The 27,316-nt window shown below is 24.5% G+C and overlaps 2 protein-coding genes across 2 annotated transcripts in view; one reads left to right on the forward strand and one right to left on the reverse strand.

Moving 5' to 3' along the window:
* The window catches only part of LOC145843286 (structural maintenance of chromosomes protein 5-like), a 33,835-nt gene extending 16,528 nt beyond the window's left edge, over positions 1–17,307 (forward strand). The window contains exons 13-28 of the mRNA XM_082950749.1: positions 619–750; positions 1,377–1,509; positions 1,786–1,894; positions 2,186–2,271; positions 3,469–3,638; positions 3,996–4,119; positions 5,304–5,428; positions 5,738–5,846; positions 6,887–6,982; positions 7,657–7,805; positions 8,357–8,432; positions 8,777–8,956; positions 9,354–9,449; positions 10,364–10,489; positions 16,250–16,475; positions 17,129–17,307. Coding sequence (XP_082806875.1) covers positions 619–750; positions 1,377–1,509; positions 1,786–1,894; positions 2,186–2,271; positions 3,469–3,638; positions 3,996–4,119; positions 5,304–5,428; positions 5,738–5,846; positions 6,887–6,982; positions 7,657–7,805; positions 8,357–8,432; positions 8,777–8,956; positions 9,354–9,449; positions 10,364–10,489; positions 16,250–16,475; positions 17,129–17,307 — 2,116 coding nt within the window. The remainder of the gene's footprint in view (positions 1–618; positions 751–1,376; positions 1,510–1,785; positions 1,895–2,185; positions 2,272–3,468; positions 3,639–3,995; positions 4,120–5,303; positions 5,429–5,737; positions 5,847–6,886; positions 6,983–7,656; positions 7,806–8,356; positions 8,433–8,776; positions 8,957–9,353; positions 9,450–10,363; positions 10,490–16,249; positions 16,476–17,128) is intronic.
* Positions 17,308–19,482: 2,175 nt separating this feature from the next.
* Positions 19,483–25,112, reverse strand: LOC145842436 (pyridoxal phosphate homeostasis protein-like). Its single transcript, XM_082949883.1, has 6 exons — positions 25,012–25,112; positions 24,313–24,450; positions 23,495–23,696; positions 23,001–23,123; positions 22,594–22,715; positions 19,483–19,770 (listed from the first exon to the last, which is right to left on the reverse strand). The coding sequence occupies exons 1-6, from the start codon at positions 25,108–25,110 to the stop codon at positions 19,696–19,698; spliced, it is 759 nt and encodes a 252-aa protein (XP_082806009.1). The 5' UTR covers positions 25,111–25,112; the 3' UTR covers positions 19,483–19,695.
* Positions 25,113–27,316: the final 2,204 nt, after the last annotated feature.

Consider the following 27,316-nt stretch of genomic DNA (forward strand, 5'->3'; position numbering starts at 1 on the left):
TATACATTATTATTTTTTAATTAACAGATTTATTAAAATGATGAGGTCTGGGGGTCGTAATTGCCACATAAATTCAGTTTTGATAATCTAATTAAAAATATACATTATTATTTTTTAATTAACAGATTCATCAAAATGATGAGGTCTGGGGGTCGTAATTGCCACATAAATTCAGTTTTGATAATCTAATTAAAAATATACATTATTATTTTTTAATTAACAGATTTATTAAAATGATGAGGTCTGGGGGTCGTAATTGCCACATAAATTCAGTTTTGATAATCTAATTAAAAATATACATTATTATTTTTTAATTAACAGATTCATCAAAATGATGAGGTCAGGGGGTCGTAATTGCCACATAAATTCAGTTTTGATAATCTAATTAAAAATATACATTATTAATTTTTTAATCTACAGATTTATAAAAATGATGAGAAGCGGTGGTCGTAATTGCCACATAAATTCAGTTTTGATAATCTAATTAAAAATATACATTATTAATTTTTTAATCTACAGATTTATAAAAATGATGAGAAGCGGTGGTCGTAATTGCCAAATAAATTCAGTTTTAATATTTAAGTTTAATTTAGAATATTATAATTTCTTAATTAACAGATTCATAAAAATGATGAGAAGCGGTGGTCGTAATTGCCACATAAATTCAGTTTTGATACCGAGAGATAGAAACGGACAAATTATTAAAAGCGAAAGTTACCAGCCAAGTGGTGAACTCAACAATAAATTGAGGTCTGTTGTTTGTTTGTAAATAATCTTTACTATAAGTTTTGTATAAGTTTATCTGAGAACTGTACTGATATATTTTTGAATATATTAATTAACCAAGTTTATTTTTGACTTAATCTTTCAATGTTATTATGATCATATATCTTGCTTGTAGCTCATATACATAAATTACAAGAATAAGAAGTATTTGAACGTAAAGTTAAATATAGCTACAGTTCAAATATAGCTGGGACAACAATTATATATTTTTTTAGATTATGATAAGTCTTAATTAAAAATTCATAAATTAAAGTTGAAAATATAGCAAAACTTAAACAAAACTATTTTAAAGCTATCTGGGACTATTGTCGTTGACTTTCGTGTGATCAGTATTTTAATTCTTTCATCTTTTTATTCAGCAGAAATAACCTAACTTTTTGTTCATTTTTTGTTATTTTAAACTACATTTGTTCATAAAAGATATACATTATTCAACAGGTAATTAGGTTTAAATAAATTTATAAGGATATTTTTTTAATTAAAAGACAATTCTAGTTCCAAACTTCTACGAGTAAAGCAATAGCCATAATTTTTATCATTGTTTATATTTGTTTAAAGTACAATTTGGTTTAATTCTAATAATTTTTTAGGCAGTTCGGATTCCACACATTCATGCGAGAAACTTTCAGTGCACCAGACGGAGTCATGAGTTATTTGTGTGACAAATTTGGTGTGCACAGAATTCCCATTGGAAGTGAAAAAACTAGGAATTGCATGAGACAGGTTTGTTTAAAAAGTATAATTTGTCACAATACTTTATATATTAGATAAAATATTTTTTATTGAAGCAAAAACTATATAAGACAAATTTGTTTTGGAAATGATTACATTAAAAAAAAACATAATAAACTGCAATTTATTTTTTTCAAATTCACTTAGATTTTTAAAACAGAAAAAAAAAGTTCAGAAGAATATATAAACTATGTTAAAATTATTCAACACTTAATTTAAGTAATTACTACTATAAAAACTACTGCTAAATAAAACGTTTCATTTCAGATTGTAAACTATGGAAATATAACTATTTTCTTCATTATTTCAAACGGTAACAAAAGAGGAACCAGAATACAAATTAAAAAATCCAAGTATTCCGGGAACACTTCCACAGGTAAATATGTTTGTTTGATATACACATAATCCTTTTTTGATAATAATAATAATAAATATTAACAAGTATATGCAATTTTTTTGTGTTGTCTTATTATGTTGTAAGTAGTGTATGATTGAATATAGATTGAAAATTGATAAACACTATTTCATAACTGATATACAATGTGTTATTTTCAACAAACAACTATTAGACATCTACAGCAAAATAAGCAATATAATTCAATATAGTTTCATTTACAGCAAACAAGATATTTATGAAAATAATAATATCAATTTAATTAATTAACAGGAAACCACTGTTTGAAACAAGCAGAATTTCTCAATTTAGTAACAACCAATCAGAAAGAAGTAGACACAGTTCTCAAAACTATTCAGGTGACTTTAAGATTTTTACTTTTTTAACTTAAACTACAGTTTACAACTTATAAGAATATATGATGTTCTTTTCTGATAAACCATATACACCGAAAAGCGAAAAAAAAACAGCTTAAGTAGAAGTACGTAAGATTATATTTTAACAAATTTTAATGAATTTACCACATACGACATAACTTATAAAGTAATTGTTTAATCAATTGGCCACTTGACAATGATAATATTGTATGATTATTTTTTTGTACTTCAGATGATTTAATTTTAGTACTATGAAAAATTCACTAAACTTAAGACTTACTAGCTAAAGGGCATAGGGGGGTAAACACCTTTTTTTGGTTTTTGATCTTATTTTATATAGTTTTTACTAAGCTACAAAAGGTTTTTTACAGATTTTAAAAATTCAAAATATTTTTTTAACTATAGCCGGTCAAAGTCAGAGGCAACAGTAGGATCCTTATGGGAGGCGCAAACTAGCAAACTAAAACGGCAAAAATAGACTATTTCACTAAAAATCTATCTTTTCCTACGTTTTTTGAGATAACTACCTCAAATTTTCAGGACATGTTCCTTGATATATTTAGAAAATTCTGTCTGAAGGAAATTTTAAAAAGTTAAAAAATAAAAATTTTATATAAATAATAAACAAAAAAAAACAGTTTTATTTTTGTTTTTTTAATGTAAAATTTTCATTTTTTTTTTTTTTAAATTGTGTTCTGACAGAGTTTTTTAAATATTGCAAGGAACATTTCCTAAAAATTTGAGGTAGTTATCTCAAAAAACGTAGGAGGAGATAGATTTTTAGTGATTTCTAGTTATTTGCTGTTTTAGTTTGCGCCTCCCATAAGGAACCTATTGTTGCCACCGACTTTGACCGGCTATATCTCAAAAATTATTTTGAATTTTTTAAATCTGTGAAAAGCATTTTGTAGCTTAGTAAAAACTATATAAAATAAGATCAAAAACCAAAAAAGGGTGTTTACCCCCCTATACCATCATTAACAGAACGTGAGAGTCCAACTGACTAAAATAGTACTCAGTTAAACTTAACTTAGTATACATTTCTAATAATATTTTTAAAATTTAATATTTTATCAAGGACTTGAGAGACCACTTAACGGAGTAGTACTCAGTTTAACTAAACTTAGCTAAATGTGGGTTTTTAGTATTATTTCTTCAATTTTTATAATTTAATAACAGAATTTGAGAGACCAGTTAGCTGAGTTGGAGAGACAGGAGACGGAGATCAAGAAGAAGTTGAGGGACGTCGAGTACAAAGACAACGAGATAAGAACAGAGCTGAAGGAAATACATAGGAGGAAGGGGACCAGAAAAACACTGGTCAACAAGATCATGCTGAAGGAAAAAAAGTTTGTATTAGTTGATTTATAAGTTATAGAAAGAAATCAGAAAGCACGTTTGTGAATAAAATTGTGTTCAAGTAAAATGTTTAGCTTTTAACATTTTTACTTTATTGCTATATGTAAAACATTAGTTGATCAAAACTGTTTATCAAACCATAACTTCAAGTTATATTTGTTTACTGTTATTAAATTCACATATTTAGTTGTTTCTTTTTTTTCTCACTTTAATGTTCAAAACTTTGAAACAAAAAAAATATTAACAAAACTAGAGTTTTAAGAACGTATTAGTTAACAAAAAGAATCGTTTTAAATTTTAAATTGCTGTTATAATATGTACTATGCTTTATATTTATTCTCATACAGTGTGGAAGAATTGAACCAGCAGATTAACAATTTGAAGAAGAAACAACAATCTACTGGAAACGATTACAAAAATATCGCCAAGAAGAAAGCTTTACTTGCAGTGCAGTTTGCCAAGCATGCTAGTGTAAGTTTAATATTTATTACATAATATAGAATTGGAGAATTATATGTAAATGACCTAATAAAAAATAAGATAAAAATTAGACAAAAGTTGTTGGTAAATAAAGTAAAATTTGAAGTAGGCCTTTTAAAAAAAAGTTAATGTACCATCATAAACTATTTAAATCTCGCCTAGAAAGCTTGTGTCTTAAAGGGCATAGGGGGGTCCACCTTGATTTTTACAAGTTGATCATATTTTATAGAGTTTTATCTGAGCTATCAGAAACTTTTAACCGCTTGAAAAAATTCAAAGTATTTTTTGAGATATGAGCGATCAAAGTTGGTGACCTCAATAGGTTCCTAATGGAAGGCGCCAACCAAAAACGCGAAACAAGACTATTTCATTAAAAATCTATCTTCTCCTTCATTTTTAACCAATCTTCTTCAAATTTTCACAGAAAGCTTATTATTAATTTAAAAACGATTGAATGCAGATTTTTTTAGTTTTGAATAATTTTAATTTACGAATTTTTATTAAAAAAAACCTCCTTTTTTTGTCTAAAATTTTTATTTTTTAATGTTTTAAAAATCACAACATTCAAAGTATTATAAACTATAAAAGTAACGTTTCCTAAAAGTTTGAGGTCTCTAGCTCAAACAATGAAGGAAAAGATAGATTTTTTGTGGTTTTAAAATTTCCGACAAAATTAACCCCAAAAAATTTGCGGTCTATCCGTTTGTATTTGTTTACAAAAATTACAATATCTCAAAAGTTAAATAAGTTATTTTAATTCTATAAAAACTAGCTTGTAGTTTGTACATAAAGCTTTCATGTAAGAGCCAATGTTATTTTAAGTTTTAAAAAATAATAGTCATATTATATATTAAGCTTTAATTGTAATTTTTATGTTATCAGATACTGAACAAATTAGAAAGGGATAAATTTGTAAATATGGCGAAATTAATGCAAATAAAAAGAAATTTATTAAAAATGTCACTTTATTAAAAAAAATTATTATTGTTTACAGCACTGACTAAATTAAAAAATATATATAAATTTTTATATGAATATTATTCTTAATTTTTAAATAAATAAACAAGGTTATGAAAAAGGGAAGATTTGAGGTATTAATTTTTATAAGTTATTTGTATTTTGTTTTACATATATATACTAGTAATTTTCTTTAATAAAATAATTATTATTTACAGACACTTACAAAATTAGAACGTGAAAAATTTGTGAAGATGGCGAAATTGATGCAAATAAACGAACACCACAAATTTCTCAAGTCAGAAGTTGACGGATGGGAATATAACAACCTGGATTTGATGCAGTTAGTATTAATAAAATAAATAAACAATATAACTTAGATTTAAGGCATAATAAATGATATACTAATTATGACCTCATGAGGTTTTTTATTAATCTTGAACTCATGTATTTAGTAACAACAACTATATACATTATAGTCTTGATCTAATGCAGATAGTTATTTAAAAATTAATACAACGATGCAATGATTTGAAAACACTTTTCAAATGTATTCAGTTTCTTTGAACATGTGAAACTTAAACATTTAAATATTAAAATTAACAAATAAATATACGTAAAGTTTTATAAGCAATACTATATGTTTTTACAGGCACATAGAAAGGGCGGGTCACCATGTGAAATCTCAGAAGGAAAGTTCCAAGAAACTTTTCAAGTATTTCAGCAGTCTTACCCCAGATGGGACGCAACCTACGGATGAGGTAAATTAGTTGTAAATAAAATAAATGATAAAAAAGTTATAAGAAATTCGTTGCTTATGCGAGCATTTTATACCAGATGGATTAGAACCTACAAAAAAAAGTAAATTAAATAAATTATTTAAGGAAGTAGTAAGTAATTAAAAAATATTCAACTAGTAAAATGTTATTTTGCGTAATATGTTTGAAACTTGTTTGAAAACAATTGCTTAAATGTTAGATTGTGTGAAAATAATTTACATGATGTTTGATTATAAATGTTAAGTTGTGATAAATACTTTGATAGTTAAAAGTACAAGACAGCTGTATGTGTGATACTGACCACAATGTTTCGTTTTGTCTATATGATGTTTTGTGTAGTTAATAAATGTTTTGTCTTAAATTAATTTATTAAACATTAATCAAGATTTTTTAAGTGGGAAAACATTAAAATAAAATACATGAAAAGTATTTTTTAGCAATTTTTAATGTTTTTATTATCATTATAATACGTTAAACTGGGTTATGCTGCCTTATAAAATATGATTAAGTTATCCTAATAAGGACGCCTATTCAATATAATAAAAAAATAATCTGATCAATAAGTTTTATACGAATATTTTAATTAACTGTAATTAACTTCAGTTTGGTTTTTAGATTAGTTTTGTTCTTTTGTAATAGTTTTTAGTACTACAATAGTTTATTATTTTGAAATTTCAAAATTATTAAATGTAAAAAGTGCAACAATTAGTTGAAGATTTGTGATTAGTTATATAAAATATTTTACAGTATAAATTGAATTAAATAACAAAAGTTATTTTTTTTAAATGGAATTTAATTGAATCGAACTTATTCAAAACTAACAACACTTTGAATTATACAATTTTGTTACTTCTAACAAGTTTTGTTAAACCGTAATAAATATAAGCTTTATTGATAATAACATCTAATAATATGCGTTTCTCACAATCAAACACACATTTCGTTTTGTCCTTTGTTTTTGTAATATTTTCAAAGGTGTAATTAATCAAAACCAAATATTTAATAAAAATAATACTTTTAAGGATTACTTGGCTCTTCCTAAAGAACTGAGCAGTCTCGAAGATCAATTAGAAGATTTGAAATCGCAACTTAGCTTCGGTGGTGATATTAATGATGATGTAAGTTGTTTTTTAGTTTGTTTGTTAATAAAATTAGAAGATTTGAAATTGATGTAAGTTTATATTTATAATGTTATCAAAAATAAAATACTTAGTAGGTGAAAAATCAATTTCCATCATGTATAACCAGAAAATGAATTCTTAACTCCTAATGTTTTATCATTAAATACTAAAATTTAAAACTTAAAGTATAAACTCTATACACAATATAATAAAACCAATTAATGGCCTAAAAATATTAAATTTTGAACTCATAGTTTTAAATTGATAATCACCTTAACTCTAACTGTTATTGACCTAAACTTTTCCATATAAAACTCTAACATATATCATTTAATTATAATAATTTATCATCTATTTCGAAACACCTTGAGCAAAATAAGTCAAGTTTGCATTTGGACATATCTTTGGTAAACTAATTCTGGTGAAAAGCTAGAAATTTCTTAATGTTTAATATATTATTTTTGTAGGCGCTCTTAGTTTTAAAGTCTTAATTATGGGCTCTATTTGGTTCAAAAAACATAAAAGTTAACAATTAAAAGCTGATAGTTTATAAAAACTTGAATTTTTTTCAATCATACTTTTTTTGAATTTTGTTTATTTTTTTTTGACTCATAAAATGTAAATACAAATAAAGTTCTTTTATAATTTATTAATGTCATTTTTTTACACAGGCACTCGAAGAATCGCGCAAGGTGACGGAAAAGATCGAAAAACTGAAGAAGGAACTCAGTAAGAACGAGGAACAACTGAAGAAGAACAAGAACAATATGGAGCATGTGAAGACTAGATGGGTGGAACCAATGAAAAAATTGGTTGCTAGGTGAGTAACTTGTTGCTAGGTAGTAAGTAGGTATGGCAACTAGTTGGTCATGTAAGAGCAACATGCAACCTATGATTAATTGGTTGCTAGGTAAAATATTCTACCCCGTGTGACGTTTAGAATAAAAAAGTTTTGAATAAGAATACATGTAAATTCGACAAGATAAGTTTAACTATTCAAAATTTAAATTTAATCGTTTGCTAATAAAGATTCAAAATAAATGTACTAATTTTGCTTTACACGTATCAAGACAATACATTTGTACCATTTTTTGTACTTGATATAAGAACTTGTTCTAGTGAGTGTTTAAATTGCAAATATTGTATATCAAATACTTGTATTTGATTATTTGTACATGTATATATTTATTTTTTAACAAAAGAAATTGCACTTTAGTGTTCGGGTGCCCTTATTTAATATAAGTAGTAATTAGATCTTCAAATGATTGTAATACACGTTGAGCTTATCTTTATATTTCAGAGTGAATGAAAAATTCAGTGAATATTTTGGAAATATTTCTAACACATAACTAACAAATATTACTTTTTCAGAGTGAATGAGAAATTCAGCGAATATTTTGCAAACATGGGATGTGTTGGTGAAGTAGATCTACATTCAGATGACCAGGTATTTTATATAATTGTATATTATAAGTTTGATTCAGCAGTATACTGATCCTTAACCTTGTAAAACTTATATCTTTAGAGATACCAATCAAAGATCTCAACATATTGATAAGGAGATCTTAAGACTATAGGATTAGATTAAAGATCAACTTGTACCTTCAAATATTTTAATATTTTATTTTCAAAACAATGTTTTACTCAAATAAATAGATCATCAGTTAATAATACTATCTTATTCATCTATAGTTTAGTTATTTTGTTTTATATACTTTTAAATTAAAAGAAACGCGTTTTTATTAACTTTTAGTATTACAATTCTCATCTTCGGTAATTTCCCTATTACAGGATGATTTCCACAAGTACGGGATAAGGATCAGGGTGAAGTTCAGAGCTGAAACCCAGCTGATGGAGCTCAACCCGCACAGACAATCGGGTGGTGAGAGATCAGTTTCAACAATGTTGTATTTGATCGCATTACAACAAGTATCCGTGAATCCTTTCAGATTAGTCGATGAAATTAACCAGGTTATTATAATATATTTTGTTATACATAAATATTTTTTACAACGTTCTGTTTGATTGATTGCATTTCAACAAGCATAATTAATCCTTTCAGACTAGAAGTAGAGGTTGATCAGGTAAAACTAATTTTTAGTTCTTTGTATTTAATGAGGTACAGCTTTGATCTAAAATGTTCGCCTAATGTTACCCTTATTTTTTGAATTTTTAATTCTGGGTAAAAAAATCTGCCATAAAAAGTTAAAAATCATTTAGTAGTTTTTTTTTAATTTCGATGAGACTCCTTTAACTCACGAGCCACGTTATTTTAAGTTACAAAGTTAGACAAGTAGCTATTTTTCAGGATAGCAATTGAATTCAATCTATAAGTTTAATATAGTATTTATATTGTTTATTTTTCCAGGGTATGGATCCGAACAATGAAAGAAGAGTTTTTGAAGTCATCGTGAGAAGTTCTGATCATGAAAATTTCTCACAATATTTCCTCATCACTCCTAAAGTTTGTTGTTATTTAGTAACAAATTATGTATTATACAATATTGAACAGGAAAACTTCTCAATAATTTTTGTTACTCCTAAAGTTTTTTTTATTAGTTATTTTGTGATCCATGTATTTGTACTGTAAAAATTTAGTATTTTATAGTAATATCTGACCGTGAAAATTTCTTACAATATTTCTTGCTACTCCCAAAGTTTGTTTTATTTGATAGATTTTTTTCTTATTAAATAAATTAAATTGTTACATTTAAAACCATTTGGGTGTTTAAGATATTTAGTTCGCCAAAAGCTTTTTGTTTTAGAGTTGAATTCTAGGTTGAAAATTAAGTTATGTAGCTGCTTTTGAAGTTTTAGTCTGATAAACGTACACCATTGTTGAGTTTTTTTTTTTTGACTGGCTGTAAATGCTTGCACTTGACTTTCTTAATAAAACACATGGCAGATAGACCCTTAAATGTTATTATCATAAATATTGCTAAATATGATTTCAAAAAGTAATACATACACATTAGTTCATATCAATTATAAATTAGTTTGTAGCCAATAACTGGTTGCCACACAATTTTAAACAGGCTAATGTGTTTTTTGAGGTTTTTTGATAAATTCATGTTGTATGACTATGAGTGCAACTTTTAACTTAAAAAACATAATTTCTTCCTTTAGTTGTTAATTCCTTTTCTTAAAAGTACGGTTATTAAAGTAATCAAACTTGATTAACAGTAATTAGTTCCATTTTTTGGCTCATACTTTTTACATACATATTTAATTAGTTATTTGTTTCTTTATATATAGAAAAACATAGATTTTTTTAATGACTTTAAAAGACCTTACGTAAGGTAAAAACATGACAACTCATATTTTGGACAACTTAAAAACCTATATAAGTATATAATTAACATAATTTTATTCACACAGTTACTCAGAGGCTTGACTTATGGCAGAAACATGGCCATACACATTTTGCACAACGGACCAACTACTATGCACCACAAGAAATGGAGGATAAGCAAGTTCATCAGGAGAAGAAAGAGGGTTCAAGTCGTTGATATCTAGTATATGAGAGTCTCTCAAATGTGAAAGTTCTCTCAAAATATATGAGAGAGAGTCTCTCAAATGTGAGAGTTCACTCGAAATGTATAAGGGTACTGGTTCTCTCGTTTTTGCAAGGCCTTTTGTCATCAGATGCTCTTTTTTTCAAAATTCGAAAAACGGTTGAACATGTTTTTTAATGTTCAGGGCTATGGCAACTGTATAAAATAATAATGTTAGTAATTACTAATAAAAACCGTTTTTAATGTATCAGGGTCGCCAAAAAAACTTAAAAACCTAGAATTTGAGAAATTTTGAAATATATTATTAAAAAGCCTGGAATTTTAAAGAATTTTACATGTTAAGTAGAAAAGTTTTGATTTGACACAAAAAATCTACCATATAGATTAAAAAAATTGTCATTGTCAAAAAAAAAATTATTAAAAAATACATTTGAACTAGCTTTACAGTATTTTTTCAATTTTTTTTATACTATTTAACATAGTTATTTACCATAAATTTAACTTTAAACTAAAAATAGACTCAAAAATGTGCAATTTTAAAAACCTGGAGAAAATTTGCCAAAAACATTTGGCAACCCTGATATATTCAGCTAAAGTTTTGTTTTTGCTCAAAAATCAATTCTCAGATTTTAAAATAAACTGTTGATTAAACAATTCATTTACGGTTTGGTATTAGTTTTACGAATCTAATCTTTTCAGATATTATATTTCCAGATAAAATCTGGAATATTTTCATATTGAGTCTATTTGTTGTCCTATGTTTCAGATTTAAAGAAAATACTTGCATCTTTTGACAAGAGGTTTTTAGCAAAAACAAATTTTGAATTATTTTGTCGATTTTTTGCAAGCAAATTCGTTCCTATTAGTAGAAAAATTCTTTTTTTGTTTTTATTTCAAAGTGTCTTAGAGATTTTGTACTTTTTGACATTTCCAAAGCCCGTTTTTATAAATGCATTTGAAATTAATGCAGTTTCATAAAAAACCTCTGAACTTAAAAACAAACTAGTTTGTTACATTCCTTAAAAGTACTTTTGCTTCTTTTTAAGGTTAAAATTTAGCTTATTTTAATTTAAAAACTAGCTGATATTTTTGTTTTTTTCTTGAAATATAAAAAACTCCCTACTGTGTTAAAAGTTTAAAGTGATTTTAATTACAAGTCTGTTGACGTTTACTTTTTGTAAATTTTTAATTAAAAGTTATTGTTGAGCTTGTTTTAACTTTAAAAATTGAATCCAAATGTGTTGAAACTTACAAATTAAGTGAGTTAATCGAATACCAAAGACAAGTTTTGATACATTTTTAATTCATATTTTTATACAAAAACATAACTGACAAATATATAAGTTTTAATTTTTTTTTTTTGCTTTTAAGTCATTTATGCTGCTTTTGTTCTTTTGATTTGTTTTTTTTTTTCATTTTTAGTTAGTTTTGTTTTTTTTAATGAAAGTAGTGAATTGAAATTTGAAAATCTAGCAAATACAAAATATAGTAAAACATTTTTATTTTGTACAAAAATTAAATTAAACAATTGTTTTATTTTGCTTGCTTGAATATTAATAAATATTGTGATAAGACCGCTCAATCCTAAATAAACTATTAAATATGCAACTTTTATGTACTTAAATTTACTATAAACTATTAAAAAAATTACTGAAATATATTGTTTTTTATGCAACTTTGTGTATTTATAAAATTACTTAAAATAATTATTTTTTGTAGAATTGTAATAAATTAAATTTTTTAAATAAAGTTTATATATCTAATTTGTTTTGTTTAAACTTAATCTGAAATTTCTTTAAACTTACTTTTACATCAGTATTATATTTATGAAAAAATAGTTAAGTTCAATTAATTAAAAATCATTTTCTAGGTTCTTTACAAATTCACACCTTTAGCATGTTAAATTTTAATCTTAATCTCAATAAAGGGTTTGTTAGTATTTAAGCAAAATTTATCAATAATGCATTAAATATAATACTTAAATCAAAAATTTGTTTAAAATTTAATTATGAAAATAAAATGGCGTCAAACTCTAATTATTTACAATGACAACGAATTCAGACAATCCTTTTTATTATTACTTACTAATTGTGCAGAATTAATTATTTTACTAAACAAAAGTTAGGTGTAGTTAATATTAGCATAATCAAGCATCAAATATATAAACGAAAATTAAAGCTCGATTTGTTTTCTGTTTATTACCTTAAAGTATGATGTTAAGCAGAACAAAAGCACCCTTGTAAGCGATCATATAGTTTAATTTAAGATTTAAAATATTAAGGATCAAAACCACAGTAGAAAATATAAATAAGAAGCATTAAATACGTTTGTATATTTAAGTAGTAGTGAATAAGAAAATTTATAATTTCATGACAATTGCAAAACAGATTCAACGTACGTTTGTTTTTTATAAGAATCTAATCAATTAACACTTAACGCTAAATTACTTTCTCAGTTACATTAGCTTATCAGCTAGCTAGAATGTAGATTCTCACTAATAAGTTTAAAAAAAATAAACCTGATAGTCAATAAAAAAGAAGCAAACAACTAATACACAAAACACTTTTACTGATCCATGAAAGAAAACTATGTCAATAAAGTTAAGTAAATAATAAATCTTTTTTTTTATGCCAGGAAAGAAGACTAATAAACTTTTGTAAGTCTTCATATTACAAGTCAAATATAATTTGTAGTGGTGGTCCTATAAATTAGCTATTTTGTTTCTTTTCAGAGAATATTTTCTGTATTATTGTGTGGTTACTTTAAAAGTCATTGAAAAAAACACACTGCTCTTTCTAATGAATTTTATTTATTTTAATCAAGATCTTGCAGTATCAATCTGGTTAATAATTGAAACAAATTTAGATATAAAATAATTTTTTAATACTTTTCTTTACATTTTGGAACGTTTAAAACAACTTAAATTAAAAGACGTTTTCATATTTATTACTTTTGGATAAGCTTTTGTTAACTATTTTGATCAAAATAAATTTGTTGATGAACAAGGTTCTCCTATAACAGGAGTTGGCAAACTTCAAGTTCACTAAACCTAAATAGTTGCCTCACAGCACATTTTTTAGCTTATAAAAAAAAATTATGTAAACCATGAAAACTTAAGATTTGTAATAATAAAAGTACAAATTTTATTTAAGATTAACTGTGAATAAAAGTTAGTGCTTATTTATAAATCACGTATAAAATATACGCATAGTATAATATGTAGGTTTAAGTTTTTCAAAATTTAAAAAGCCCGCAATCATAACCATTAAATCTGGAAGTTAAATTAAATTTTATTAAACCTCATTACTTCTAAAAACTAACTACCTAGGAGCTATATGATACTGAGTTGCTGATTAAGTTTCAAGAGAACTTTTATTATACTTATTAGAGCTCAAAAACAAATAAAAACCACTGATTTAGTTCAATTTTATAGAGTTTTGCTAATATTTATTGAAATTATTATATAATAAGTAAACTTCTATTACTCTACATTTTCTATTAACATAAATTCTTGATCGAGTCTGATTATCTCGCCAGACTAAAGCCCAGGTTTAAATAGACCTTCGCTGATGTTTTCTTTGATTTTTAGTTTTTTAAGTAACAGATCTATAAAAGAAGTATTTCATTTCGGATAGATCAATTACTTCAATTTTCAATTCAACTGTTTTGCTTATCTTGCATTAAAAAACTTCTGTTTGTACTTAAAAAGTTAAAAAATATAAAGAACAGTAGGATTATACTTTTTATAAACATTATTACTACCTTGTAACTTTTATTTTGTTAACTAATGAAAAAATTCAGGCTTCCCACATGTTTATTAAAATAAATCAAGTGAGATATAAATAAAGTTATAAGCAATTTAATAACTTTAAAACGGTCTAGGTTTAACAAAATAACTTAAATAAATACATGATATAGTTATAAACTACAACTATTATAAATTTTATGGTTCTGAATAATTTATTTAATACATTCGTTCATTATATGTTTTAGGCATACCTAAGCACCTTTGGCAAAACACAAAATCTTAAACATTACATGGCTATAGTAAAAACTAAAACTACTAGAACTATAGCCTGACTAGTTCATTTAACAACATACGTTAGATAAACTATATAGATAAAAAATATATAAGAAATAACTTAAATTAAGTGTTTGTGCTAAGTTATTTCTAATATATTTTTTTAACAACATATGTTATATAAACTAGTCAGGCTATAGTAAAAATTAAAACTATTATAGTTTTATGGTTTTGGCTTGTTAATTTGATAAATGTTTTTGCACAACTGTTAAAGTAAATAAATAGAAAAGTCTTCCTTCAATAAATACAAAACTGATTATTTAGATTTTTTATTTAACCTGTTTCATTAGAAAATCTTACGAATTTACAGTTTAAAAAAAAAACCCTTACAGACCTTTTACTTATTTGAATAATTTATATTTATTAATACACCTCACAGTATATCTAATTAGGAATGAACAAAATAAGTTTAAGTTTTAAACCGTTGTTATCTTAAATAAAACAAAATAAAATTGAATATAAAATTTAATTAGCTAATGAAACGCTTTCTATTTACTGCAAGTATTACTCAACAATGACTAACTAGTTTCAACAAGCTTGTTTTTATTAGGCTTAATTTTCCAAAATTTAGTCGAGCTATTGCTGTGTTTTGTTAAGTACAAAATAAGCTTTTGTTCTTTGTGTTGCTTGCTAGATTTTTTCGTAGGTTGAAAATGTATTTTGTCTAAATTTCTTTACGTAAATACTTATTACTACATTTAACTAAAAAAATAACCTGCAGATTTTCATTTCCTTGTAAAAAATAGCCATTTAGTAACAATTCTAAACTATGGAAGTTATTTAGTTCAACCTTTAGCTTTTAAATTATTTAAAAATATTTTTTTTATTTTAAATCATGCAATAAAAATATCGCAGAAAACGAATAAAGTTTATTTTTTAAATTAGTGTAAAAATAGAGAAACTATCAAATGTACTAAGAATTGTGTTTATAGATACAAGTTTCAAAGTTTTAAACAAATATTGAGATGCTTCATTCAATCTAAAGATTTGTCTTTAAGATTAGTTTTGGTTTTGTTTAAGTTATAAGACTTGACCTTTTTTTGAACTTAGTAAAATTGAAAATGAATTAGTTTTCATTAGAACTCAATATTTAACTATACATTATAAACATAATTATGTACTAGTTACATTTAAAAAACTTACTAAAACAAGTTTTTTAGCATAATTCATAGAAAACTTAATAATGCTATAATTTTTAAAACAGATCTTTTTTTAATTTACATCAATTAAAATGTTGATTAAAATACATAAAGTAAAACTAATTTTTTTTCATATAAATCGTATTGATGGTCAAACTATTTATTAAGTGTTTGAAGTGTGTAGTTTGGCATGATGATATTTTATTTAAAATCTTAAGATAACTTTTTCAATTGCTTTTTTTATTAAAAACAATAACCTGACACAGAAGAGGTTTATAAATTTGCTGTAAAAACATGTTTAACTAGTTTTGCATAAATTAGATTAACAATAACAGCAATACAAAGTTTTTTCTTTTAAGTAGTCTTTATAATAAAAATTCAATAAATGTTTTGCACTTCTGTTTGTAGAATCGTTTTACTGTTTATAGCATAATTTTTAAGAATACTTTTGACAATAAACTTTTTTCAGACTTAAAACATATAACGTGAAATTATAAAACAACAACTTTTTTTTTTTTAAACAACACAGCTTGTTGAAATGAAATCATTGATAATAATCCTAACGACACTTTTATCATCAATTTGTGTCGCTATAGAATGTCTCAAAGGCGCCATATACGTCGACAACTACAGTAAAAGTGTCACCAACACCACCAAAACTGTCACGTGCAAATCCGAAGCCGATTCCTGTTTCTTCGCCAGTGGAATCCTGAAAGGTGACGACAAAAATTTTCTCGTTCCACAACTGTGGGATTGTTAGTTTGTTTTATTTATTTTTAAACTGCACAAAAAGTATTCCTTTTATTAGATTTATTAATGTCTTTTAAAAGCAATCTCAAGTTGGTATGTGAAAGTGTTTAATTAATTGTGAATTTTAATATGAAAATCAGTTTGCTACAATAATAAGCTTATATTCTACATTTATCCTTTGGTATACATGTTGACAAGTATCCATAAATTTCGAAAAACATTTGTTTTTTTTTATGAATCAGTTAAAGTAACTTATTACTAATGTTTTAAATGTCCTAAATACCACTTGAAATTTTTTTAAACTTACTTTTATTAATTTTCAAAAGATAAAATTTTGCTTGCTTTTACTTTTGATTTTTTTTCTTTGCTCTACGACTTTTGCAAATATGTAGCTAGTGTTCCACTAAATAAATAAGTTGTTTTGAGCACAAATAAATTTCCTAGTTACTATTTACAAAAAATATATTTTAGTTATAGAAAAAACAGTTTTTAAATAAACTATTTAAAGCACTGCAAAATGCTTATAAATTACTTTTATAAAACACACTTTTAACCTAAACTAAATTGTATCTAACCAAAAGTAAATTGTTTTCATTTTCAATTAAATGTACTTGAAAAGTTTATTTTTTATAAAGTTAACTTTTTCTTAATGTAAAAGTATCATACGGACACTGTTTCATGCAAATTGGTTGCGATCCGGATATTTTGAAGAAAATCAGTTTGAGTGAAATCGGAAATAGATTTGCTAGTTTAACGAAACAGATAGGTGGTACTGAAAACGATACTGAATATCAAATTGAAATTGTTAAAAATATATTACAAGGAAAGTTGGTATAATTTTATTTTATTTAAGTTTACCTTTGTAATAAAGATTTTTTTTGAAAGAGTGTTTTTAAACATTTTTATTGTTTAAGGTTAAAAATAATTACGTGAAATTTCAACTGTTTTTAATACTTTTACAACTTAAAAAAGCTTAAAAGTAAAGAACTTCTTAGTAGTACTTTTTTTTATTAATTTCTTTAATTAATAAAAAGCTGCTGATTTTTATTACGCATCTGACTACTAGTAGCTGAATACTTAAAAAAAGTAGATTTGTAAGACTATATAATGTTTGTTTTTTTCAATAATATAAACATAAATTATTGGTTAATTAAGCTAGTATGGTATAAATATTATCTCATTTATACCAAACTAGTATAGTTAAGTTTGATTTTAAAAATGACACTTTTTAGCCTATCCTAAAGTGATCATCATATTTAATGTAATACTAAATTGTAAGTACTTTTTAATTTGATTAAATTCTTGTATACAAGGTAAGATAGTAATTTTACGTAAGGATTTTTGATCTAGTTTAGTATATGAACTTTATAAGTTTATGCTAAACAAATTAAGTAATGTGTTTTACCTATGTTTAGTTAAAAAATAGTTATTTAACTTTAAATAAGCATGTTGTTACCACTTTTAGTAAATATAACTGAAAATGTGTTTATTATAGTGGTAAAACTTGATTTGCTAATTTAAACAAAACAGTTTAAGCTTTTAAACATTTTATTCGAAACACTATGTATCAAATTTATGCAACTAAAGTTTTTAGTATTGAAAAAGTTAGAATTTTACATGTTTAACATTAGTTTAAAATGAAACAATTAATGATGTTAAGACTTTAATGATTTAGCACAACTTACTAATTAATTTAAACTTGTCGAAATTTCTGTTTACAGTATGGAGTTTAAATGTTGTCAATCGAATTCTTGTACTGAAAAATACTTTGAAGAATTTTTAGAAGAAATTAACAAACAATCATGTTCGGCTTTAATTAGCATTCACTTTTTAACGATTTTCATGCTTTTTTCCATGGCAAGGATTTTGTCATAATATGTTTCAGTTTTAGTGATTAAATTTATGTAAGTATTTATATATGAAATTATTCGTTTTTTATACAATAAGTAGACACCTAGTTCGATTTAAACATTTAGAAATTTATGACTTTGTAGGTACTTTTTTTAAGAAAATTTATTATTAATAAGTTCTATTGCTTACTACTTAAGCCAAAAAAAATATTTACTTTGACAACTATGTAACAATTAAAACTAATTTTGCTTCTAATCGGTTTCAAACCAATTAAAATAAGCAAATTATTCAAACTTTAAAAGCATCAAAATTATTGAGCAAACCTTTTAACTATTTTAATACTTACCAAATTTTTATATTATTAGTGTAGTAATTTTTTTAATTTTATGGTATTAATTAGGCTTTTCTACCTTTAATATAAATAATTGTGAACTAATCGTCATTATTTCGTGACCATAATTTTTTTTAGTTTTGTCAAAAAAATATACACCTTAAATTTATCTTTTATAAGTAAATAATGATTTTACAATTTAACACTGTTTTAATATATGTATACATGTTAGTTTTTTTTTCTTAAGCAGTTTTTTATTTAGCACTTTTTTGCAATGTTACTAAACTTTAATGAAGGTTTTTACAAACCTAAAAGTTACTTTTGTTTTCAGAGTTTATTTAGTACTTATAGATATATTTAATGTACCAAGTTTTTGGAAATTAAACTTTATTTCTACATGCAAAATTGCTTTAATTTTAATACCCACTATATTTTTAGTAAATCATAAAACTGTGTATTGCTGTTAAACAAGCTTTTATAAATTTCATTTACTAAATAAATGAGTTCTATGTATGGTATTTGTATTACTAATAGTAAAATAAAGTTAAAATCCAACTTTACCAAATATTAACAATTTATTTAAAATTTTACTTGTAGGTATGTAAATTTTTTAGAAGTTATAAAAATTATCAGTAAATTATCTGTTAAAAAAAAATTTTTTTAATTTAAACTTAGATAACAAAAAAATTTTGTGAATAATAAAGTACTTCATACTTCATAAAATGCTTAAAAATACCATAACATTTGTTTAAAACACAACACGAAGAGTAAATCAATAAAAAAGTTCACTATTATAATTATAATAAAATTTTGCATAATTAGTACTTGGTATTGTTATTTCAGTATAAAACCACTTTACAAACCAACCTAAACCATAAGAAAAATTAAATACAGTCTAAAAATCAGTAATTTGTTCATAAAGATAAAAAATTGTATCAAAGGATATACTTTGAATAAAATTAAATGTCGTCTACGGCTCTGATGAATTACAATATAAAAATAACTTGAATATTTTCAAAATAAATAAAAACAATAAATAATTTTTATGTTGGATTGGGATAATCTCTGGCTCCAAATATTTGAGTTCCAATTCTAATAATTGTACTTCCAGAATCGATCTGTAAAAATAAATGTTATAATGTTAAGTGAACTACTTTGGCTAAAAAATTTAACAAAAAAGCTAGGCGTGTCTTTATAGGGATACTATGGGACTAAACGCAATATTTTCGATAAAAACCATAATATTTTTTCTGATAAAACTGATAAAAAAAATGATTTTTTGAGTATTTTTTCAGATCTGAAAAACCTCTTATAACCAAATTTTATATTTACAGCAAGTATTGTACACAATTGTATAATGTATATCTAAAATGCTGATTGTTACTATTATAGTTGTACTACATTTGGTAAATTAAACAAATGTTCAATAATACAAAAAAAATAGTTCTGTAAATACAAACGATTAGAAAGTGTATCTCAATAATTTCAAAAATATAAATGAACCTAGATATAAGTGACAAAAATTTTGATAACACCAAAATAACAGATTAAAATCGCTTTCCTAAAAAGCTAAACAGTGTATTATTTGATCGTTTTAAAATAAAAATTTTATAAGAACTGTTTTACTGCAGCGAACTGCAAGTTTATAGTTTCAAATAAACTTTAAGTGATTAATGTTAAAAATGAAATATTAATAATTTTAAATTCAAAAAACATACTTCTAAATTCTGTTTTGTAAAAAGTTTTTAAAAGGTAATAAAAAAATCAGTTTAAAACTTATCATTTGTCAAATTGAATTATAAAATTAAAACAATTTTCTTAAATACTTTATACAATATTATGAAAATACACTTAAATGGATCTTTTAATGTGAATGGTAAAAAATTATATCACAAACTGTTCATTAACTATAACCAGTTGTTAGCTTAAACAACATTAACAGTGTTGCCACTAGTTTTTAAGGAATTTCTTTCACTTTTTTTGAACTTCTTCCAGGTTTTTTAGTAGACGTTTTTGAGTCTATCTTTAGTTTAAACTTGACTTTAAAGCAAAAAAGTTAAAAAAGTTTAAAACAAAAAAAAAATTAAGTAGTATTACAAGATTTAAAAAGTATGGTAAAGCTACTTATGTTTTTAAATGAAAAATTTGTGATTATGACAAAAAAAAATTATCTACAGTAACCTCTCGCTTATTTACGCACATTGTGTCCACAGAAAAAGTGCGTAAAGATATGAGAGATCGTAAAGAAACGAGAGGTACCAAATATACTCACTATAATGGCTGTTTTTTAATATTGCTTCTAGTTAAAAGCAGACTGGGCACTTTCCCACTTTTAACTATTTGTTTACTTCATTTATAAAAATGAAAACAACAGATAAAACTATACAAATATTAAAAAAAAGGATTTGATTTTCTTTAAAATAATAATAATACGAGTAGAAATAATTTTACTATTTTAATAATAAGTAGAAATTATCTTTATTTATATGTGACATTTATATTCTATTCTACTCAGCAAATTCAATTTATAATTAAGCATTTCTTTACATTTATAACATGGTGTTTATTAATATATAGGGCAAGACTGCTGTATTATTTCTTTGTCTTAAAAACTCTCATTATTTCATTATACATTCATTATTAAACACAGTCATGTTTATTTCAGAATTTTGATTTAATCTCTTATTGTTAACAAAATTTCTGATATACTGAGGTATAACTAAATGTTTATCAATTAGTCAAGGAACATAAATTTACAAAGTCTAAAGATATAGAGAGGTTTGTTAGCATTCAAAAACATATTTTAGTTTAAAAATATACATTAAACCTAATTTGTGCAATATATCAAAAAAAATTAAAAATTTTATTTTCTGAATTTTATAGAATTCTGAAATGCGTAACTAAACGAGAGTGCGTAACGTCACGAGTGCGTAAAGATCCGAGAGGTTACTGTATATGATAGATTTATCGTGTCAAATCAAAGTTTTATTACTTAACATGTTAAAATTGTTCAAAATTTCTGGTATATCCTATCTAAATTTTTCCAAACTTCTCAAACTCCAGTTTTTTTTTGTAGATTTTTTAGTCAAACTATCAAATTCCAGATTCTTCTAGAATTCCAGGTTTTGTGGCAACCCTGCATTAATTTAATGTCTGTAGCAAAAAAAATCATTTTGTATACTATAAAATTGTCATGAATAAAAATAATAAGTTGTAAAATAATCAGCTATAACTACCAATGAACTTTTTCTAACACAAAAAAGTTTATTAAATAAACTCAGCACCTAGAAAAAGAGTATAAATTACTTGTATGTCATGTAATTAAAAACAATTCATTATAACTACTTGTGTGGGTGTGTTAACAAAACTTTAAAAAAATTTAATTTAAAAGTTCAAGTAAGTTTATATATTTGCGTTTAAATTTAAAACAATCTTTAAAAAAATTAAACAGTAATATGCTGATAAATGAAACAGTTAAAATGTTTTAATTAAAAATAAAAATGAATCTCATAGGGGTTACAATATTACTTATTAGCAGTTAAAAAAATAAAATTTGAACACTTTTTTTAAAATAAGTGATTTAAATATTTTAAATAAATACTAAAAGTTTAAATGTACACAAACGTTATGATTTGTATAAATAAATTTTATAAATTTACTAAATTCATATATTTGAAAAAGTTTGAAAACAACAAAAAAATAACTACGAAAGTTTACCAACATTTTAATGATTAAATTATAATTTATTAAAGACAACTTAAAAAAGAAAAAACAATAATCTAATTAATAGTGTGCATATAAACCACTAAAATTTATATAAAATCAAACAAAAAAGTGTGTTATTATTCATTAACAATAGTAGACCAAACTGTATCACTATTTGTTACTTGTTCAAATAGAAAACATTATTTTTTTTTACAAAACAAACAAAATAAACTAACAGCCTGCGTATAATCTCCTGACATTCCCATGCTCAACTCCAGTTCTTCCTGTTTCAATTCAGGGATTTCCCCTACAAGCTGACCCCTCAATTCAACCAGCTTGACGAAGTCGGGGTTGGGACCTTAAAAATATTGGTATTTTTAAAAAAGTTCATAAAACTATTGATATGCAAGTTATAAGCAAACAAATGTTTTAGAATAACCAAAAGTTTAAACTTTAATAATTTTTAATAGATTATAGATATATATTAACCTTTAGTGTAATTACAAGTCTTATACTTCATTACAAATTTGAAAATAGTAAAACTTTACAATTTAAATTAGCCAATAGTCATTTAGATACAGATTAATATGATTGCAAGATATTATTTTTTAGTTAATTTATATGTTAAAGTTGTTTTTTATACCTTTTGTGTAATCGTGACCCCTGGATCCGATGGACATCAGCCCTGAAAATTGGAGGTTGGGACAGTTTTTGTGGATGTGGGTGGCAAGCTTGATGGCCTCTTCTGGTGATACTCCGCTTTTGCCTTGAAAAAAAAAGAATAAAATCTTGAAAAAAAAGAATTAAATTAAGTGAAAAAATTGAAACTAATACGTTAAATACAATTAGATTTAAAATACGGAGAGTAGCTTTATAAATAAGTAGAAATAATATAAAAGCAAAAAAATTTCTTCTCAACTTTTTAACGAGCACTTTAAAATAAATGCAAATTATCAAATAAACAAATTTACAAAGCATAAATAAATAAAGAAGATCCAAAGAAAAAACTCAGATAATCAAACAAACTCTCTAACCCACTGGTATTGACTTGTACCAGAACCTTCAAATACTTTAAATATATATAAACGTACCTGCTGTTTATTAAGTGTATGAAAACTATATAAAATTCCAACTAACTTTCTTCTCCACTGGTGTTAACTTGTACCAGAACCTTCAAACCCTCCCCACCTTTCCACCTCTTGTCCACGGCCGATGCGTCCTGAACACTGGATATCGTCTCAACCATGTGCAAATTGGTCACCCTGGTCAATGGGGCGGCCATTTTCTTGGTGAAACTACCGATGTAATGCCACTTGATGTCGGGGCACAGTTCTAATAGCTGCAAAATTATTGGTTTAAATTTTTTGTACTAAAAACTACTGTTATTAGCAAACTGTTTCTTTTACAATACAATTGCAATGTAAATTATTTCAGCCTTTTGTAAAGGAAATGCTGAAAGTAGTGTCATTTGATTCAGACGCAAACTCTAAAAGCTAATAACAAATATAAAATCAAGCTCTAATATAGTATTTTTTTTTTGTATTAGTACATTTGTTTATAAAGTTCATGTCTATTTACTCTAATAATGTTTATTTATATTATATACAATGATTGAGGTTTATTCATAAGTTTTGCAGTATTAATAGTATTAAATGAATCTTTGGCTCAGGTATTTGATATAAGTGTAAAGATTACTTGGATTTTAGAAAGTCATATTACTAAATGCTGCTAGTTAAGAAGGAATTCTATTGCAAATGTATCATTTCAAGTTAACAACATTTTATTTAAATTATAAAACAGCTCAAAAAGTAAATTTTTTGTAATCTTTATGAAGTTTTATACATATTAAACAGTATAATAACAATACTCTACTTTTAAAAATCATTAATTCAATATAAAGAACTTTGGAACAATCATAAAACTACTTTAAAAACATTTTGCAAGAAAAAACTAACATCAGGGTTATTGGACTTGGTTATCAGTTCCTTCATGTAATTTTCACCAAAATGTCTTTGCCCACATTCATAAGCCTCTCTTACAAGGTCCAAGGGTTTTGTCTTGCTCACTGCTACTAAGAGTGGCTCTTTTGATTTCTGGTGAATAAAATAGCTTTTTAAAGAATTTAATTAAATAACAATAAGACTATGTTGTAAAATGTATAGTTACTACTTTAAAGGTCAAAACGCTGTGTGACTTAGTGCTGTTACCATTTATTATTAATTACTGGTTTATTTGTTTAATTTTTACTTTTTAATTTTTTTTTGGTTCAAAGGCTTACCAATTGTTTGATTTATTGCTACTAATAATAGTTAATACATTTTTAGTAGCAATAGTGATGTTACAATTTATAATATTGGTATAATTGCTTGGTTTTTACTTTTTAATTGTTTTTGGTTCAAAGGCTTCCATATTAATGACAGTTATCAAAAAGGGTTATAAAAACTGCTGAAAACATGATTTTGAAAAATGAGTAGAACAATAATAAAAAAGCAATATTCCATAATATTCATCATAAACTGCTGAACCAAATGTTTTTTACAACTTAAAATCAATAAAGGTTTTAATACTTTATATTTTAAATTATGTTTTGTTTTATTTTCATTTGTTAAAAATCTGATTGAAACATGACAAGCCACTATAAAAACGAAACTCACAACACTTCTTGTTTCAACAGCATCTTTCATCTTCAATCTGATATTTGTCAAACTCTCACCTATTTTAACTCCTGTACTTGCCATTATCTTATAGCGCATTATTTGCTGTAATGAAAAAAAATATAAAAACATTTTTGGCATGTGATGATAATAACTTTTTTAATTTTTCAATGCTTGTTTAATTCAATGTTTTGAAGTTCTTCGGTTTTGAATTCTTATTTAAAAAATTGTAATTTATAAACTAAATTTGTTTTCACAGCTAAACTCTACCTAATTTAACAATTGTTTTGATATTTCGAAATTTTATTTATGAGTAAAATCATTAAACAAATCATTTGAAATCTTTTTAAATAACAGACTAAAAAAGTGCTTGCTGCACAGTAAGTTTAAACTTGAAAAAAAACTTTATCCTATATTGTAAGCTTTAGAAAATTCAAAAACAGAAAAGTTATCATTGTTGTAAAAAAAAATAAAATAACAAAAGGGCAGAACTTAATATGTATTATACAAGAAATCATAATATAAATATTAATCTAGATGAGAACACCAAAAAACTTTTACTATTGAAAAACAGCTATAGTACCTAATTTTATTTTTAAGTCAAATTCTATTTTGACCTAAATATGTTTAAGTATTTGCAATTTAGTTAAATTACAATCTAACAAAAGACAAAGTATAGAAAATTAAGGCAGCTTTAATAAAAACAGTAACCTATCTTTACAAAAGTTTTAAAAAATTAAAGTAAACATTTTAAGTCAACTATTAAAAATGATAAATCTAAAAAATATTAACTAGTAGTTTTAAAACTGTATTTAAAACATTACAAAAAATTACTGAATAAAATTTGAAAAGGTATAGCTTAAAATTACACGAAAAATATAAAACAAAAAATTAACAAGGTTAATAAATACTGTAAATACTTGAAAAACAAAAAAAAAAAACTTTAAACTAAATTAAAATTTTTGTTCAATTAAGCATAAAAATTTTTTAGCAACTAGCTTACTTAGTGAACTAAACTTCAACTAAATCAAAAACTAAATATATTTAAATAAACAAAGCAGGATATTGTTAGACTTAAACTTTTGAAAAATATGTGTGCTATTATCACATTAGTAGTAATAAAAGCTATACAGTATCAAAATAACAAAAATCAGTTTTGTTATAATTTCCAGTTATAATTTGTTATAGTTTACTTTACACAGTTGTTGTTAAATCAAACACAGTCTAAGGCTGTTATTTCAATCCAAATATAGTTTATTTCATAAAACAAATACTCAGTTCTGAGTGAATATTTTCCACCCAAACCAATTCATAAAGTAGGCGATGCAGAACACGACAAAAGTGTTTGGTATCAGAAGAAGGTAGTAACATGTTGACTCAGCTTCACAAAATCCTTGAGCCTGTGAGAATTAAAAGTTGTTATACATTTTTTTAATAAAATCAATAAATTATAATATTCTGTAAGGGAGTTTACTTTGTTTTTACAAGTTGGCCTTATTCTGTCTACTTTTAACTTAGCTATCACACTTTTTTAACTGCTAAATAAAATCAAAAGTAAATTTTTAAATAATAAGGGACCAAAGTTAGGGAGTTTAATAAGTTTACAATAAAAGGAGAAACCCACTGCTTTACTAAAAACCTATCTTCTCTTCTACTTTTTAATCAATCATCTTTTTATTTTTTCAAGCTATGTTTTTTAGTTAACAATGCAGAATTTTTTTAACTTAAAGCAAAAAAAAAAACTTGAAAAATTGAATTTTTTTTAATACCTAAACATTTTATTTTTTTTAATTTTAATATGCTTATTCACATATACTGTTTAAGAAAGCTTAAATTCCAAAAAATACTAGCTTAAAGTAAAAATAAAATACTTTTTATTGAAAATTTAAATTTGAAAAAAATAAAAATATATATAGCTTAGTTTTTGTACTTGTAAAGATTTTAAAAAAAAATGAAAACATCTCAAAAGTTAATCTAATTTATTTTAGTAAAAAGTCACCTGTAGTTCATTATGTAAAAGTTTTATATGACAGTAATAACTTTTTTTGTAAAAAAATCACCTTGAGCCATACTTGACTTTAAATAACCGTTTCTTGCTGTTAAATAAAGGCTTTGAAAGCAAGATTTACAAAAACAAAATTAGTGAACTATAGCAGTAGTTTTTTTTTTATGTTTTTACTTTTAATAACTTATTAAGGTCATGGGGGAGGGGGGGGGAAGTAAACTATGTTTTTTACAAGTTGATCTCATGTTATAGAATTTTTTCTAAGCTTTGAGATGCTTTTTATTGTTTTAAAAATTTTGA

This window comes from Thalia democratica, chromosome 8 (genome assembly GCF_965202585.1).
Source record: "Thalia democratica chromosome 8, ktThaDemo2.hap1.1, whole genome shotgun sequence".
NCBI lineage: Eukaryota > Metazoa > Chordata > Thaliacea > Salpida > Salpidae > Thalia > Thalia democratica.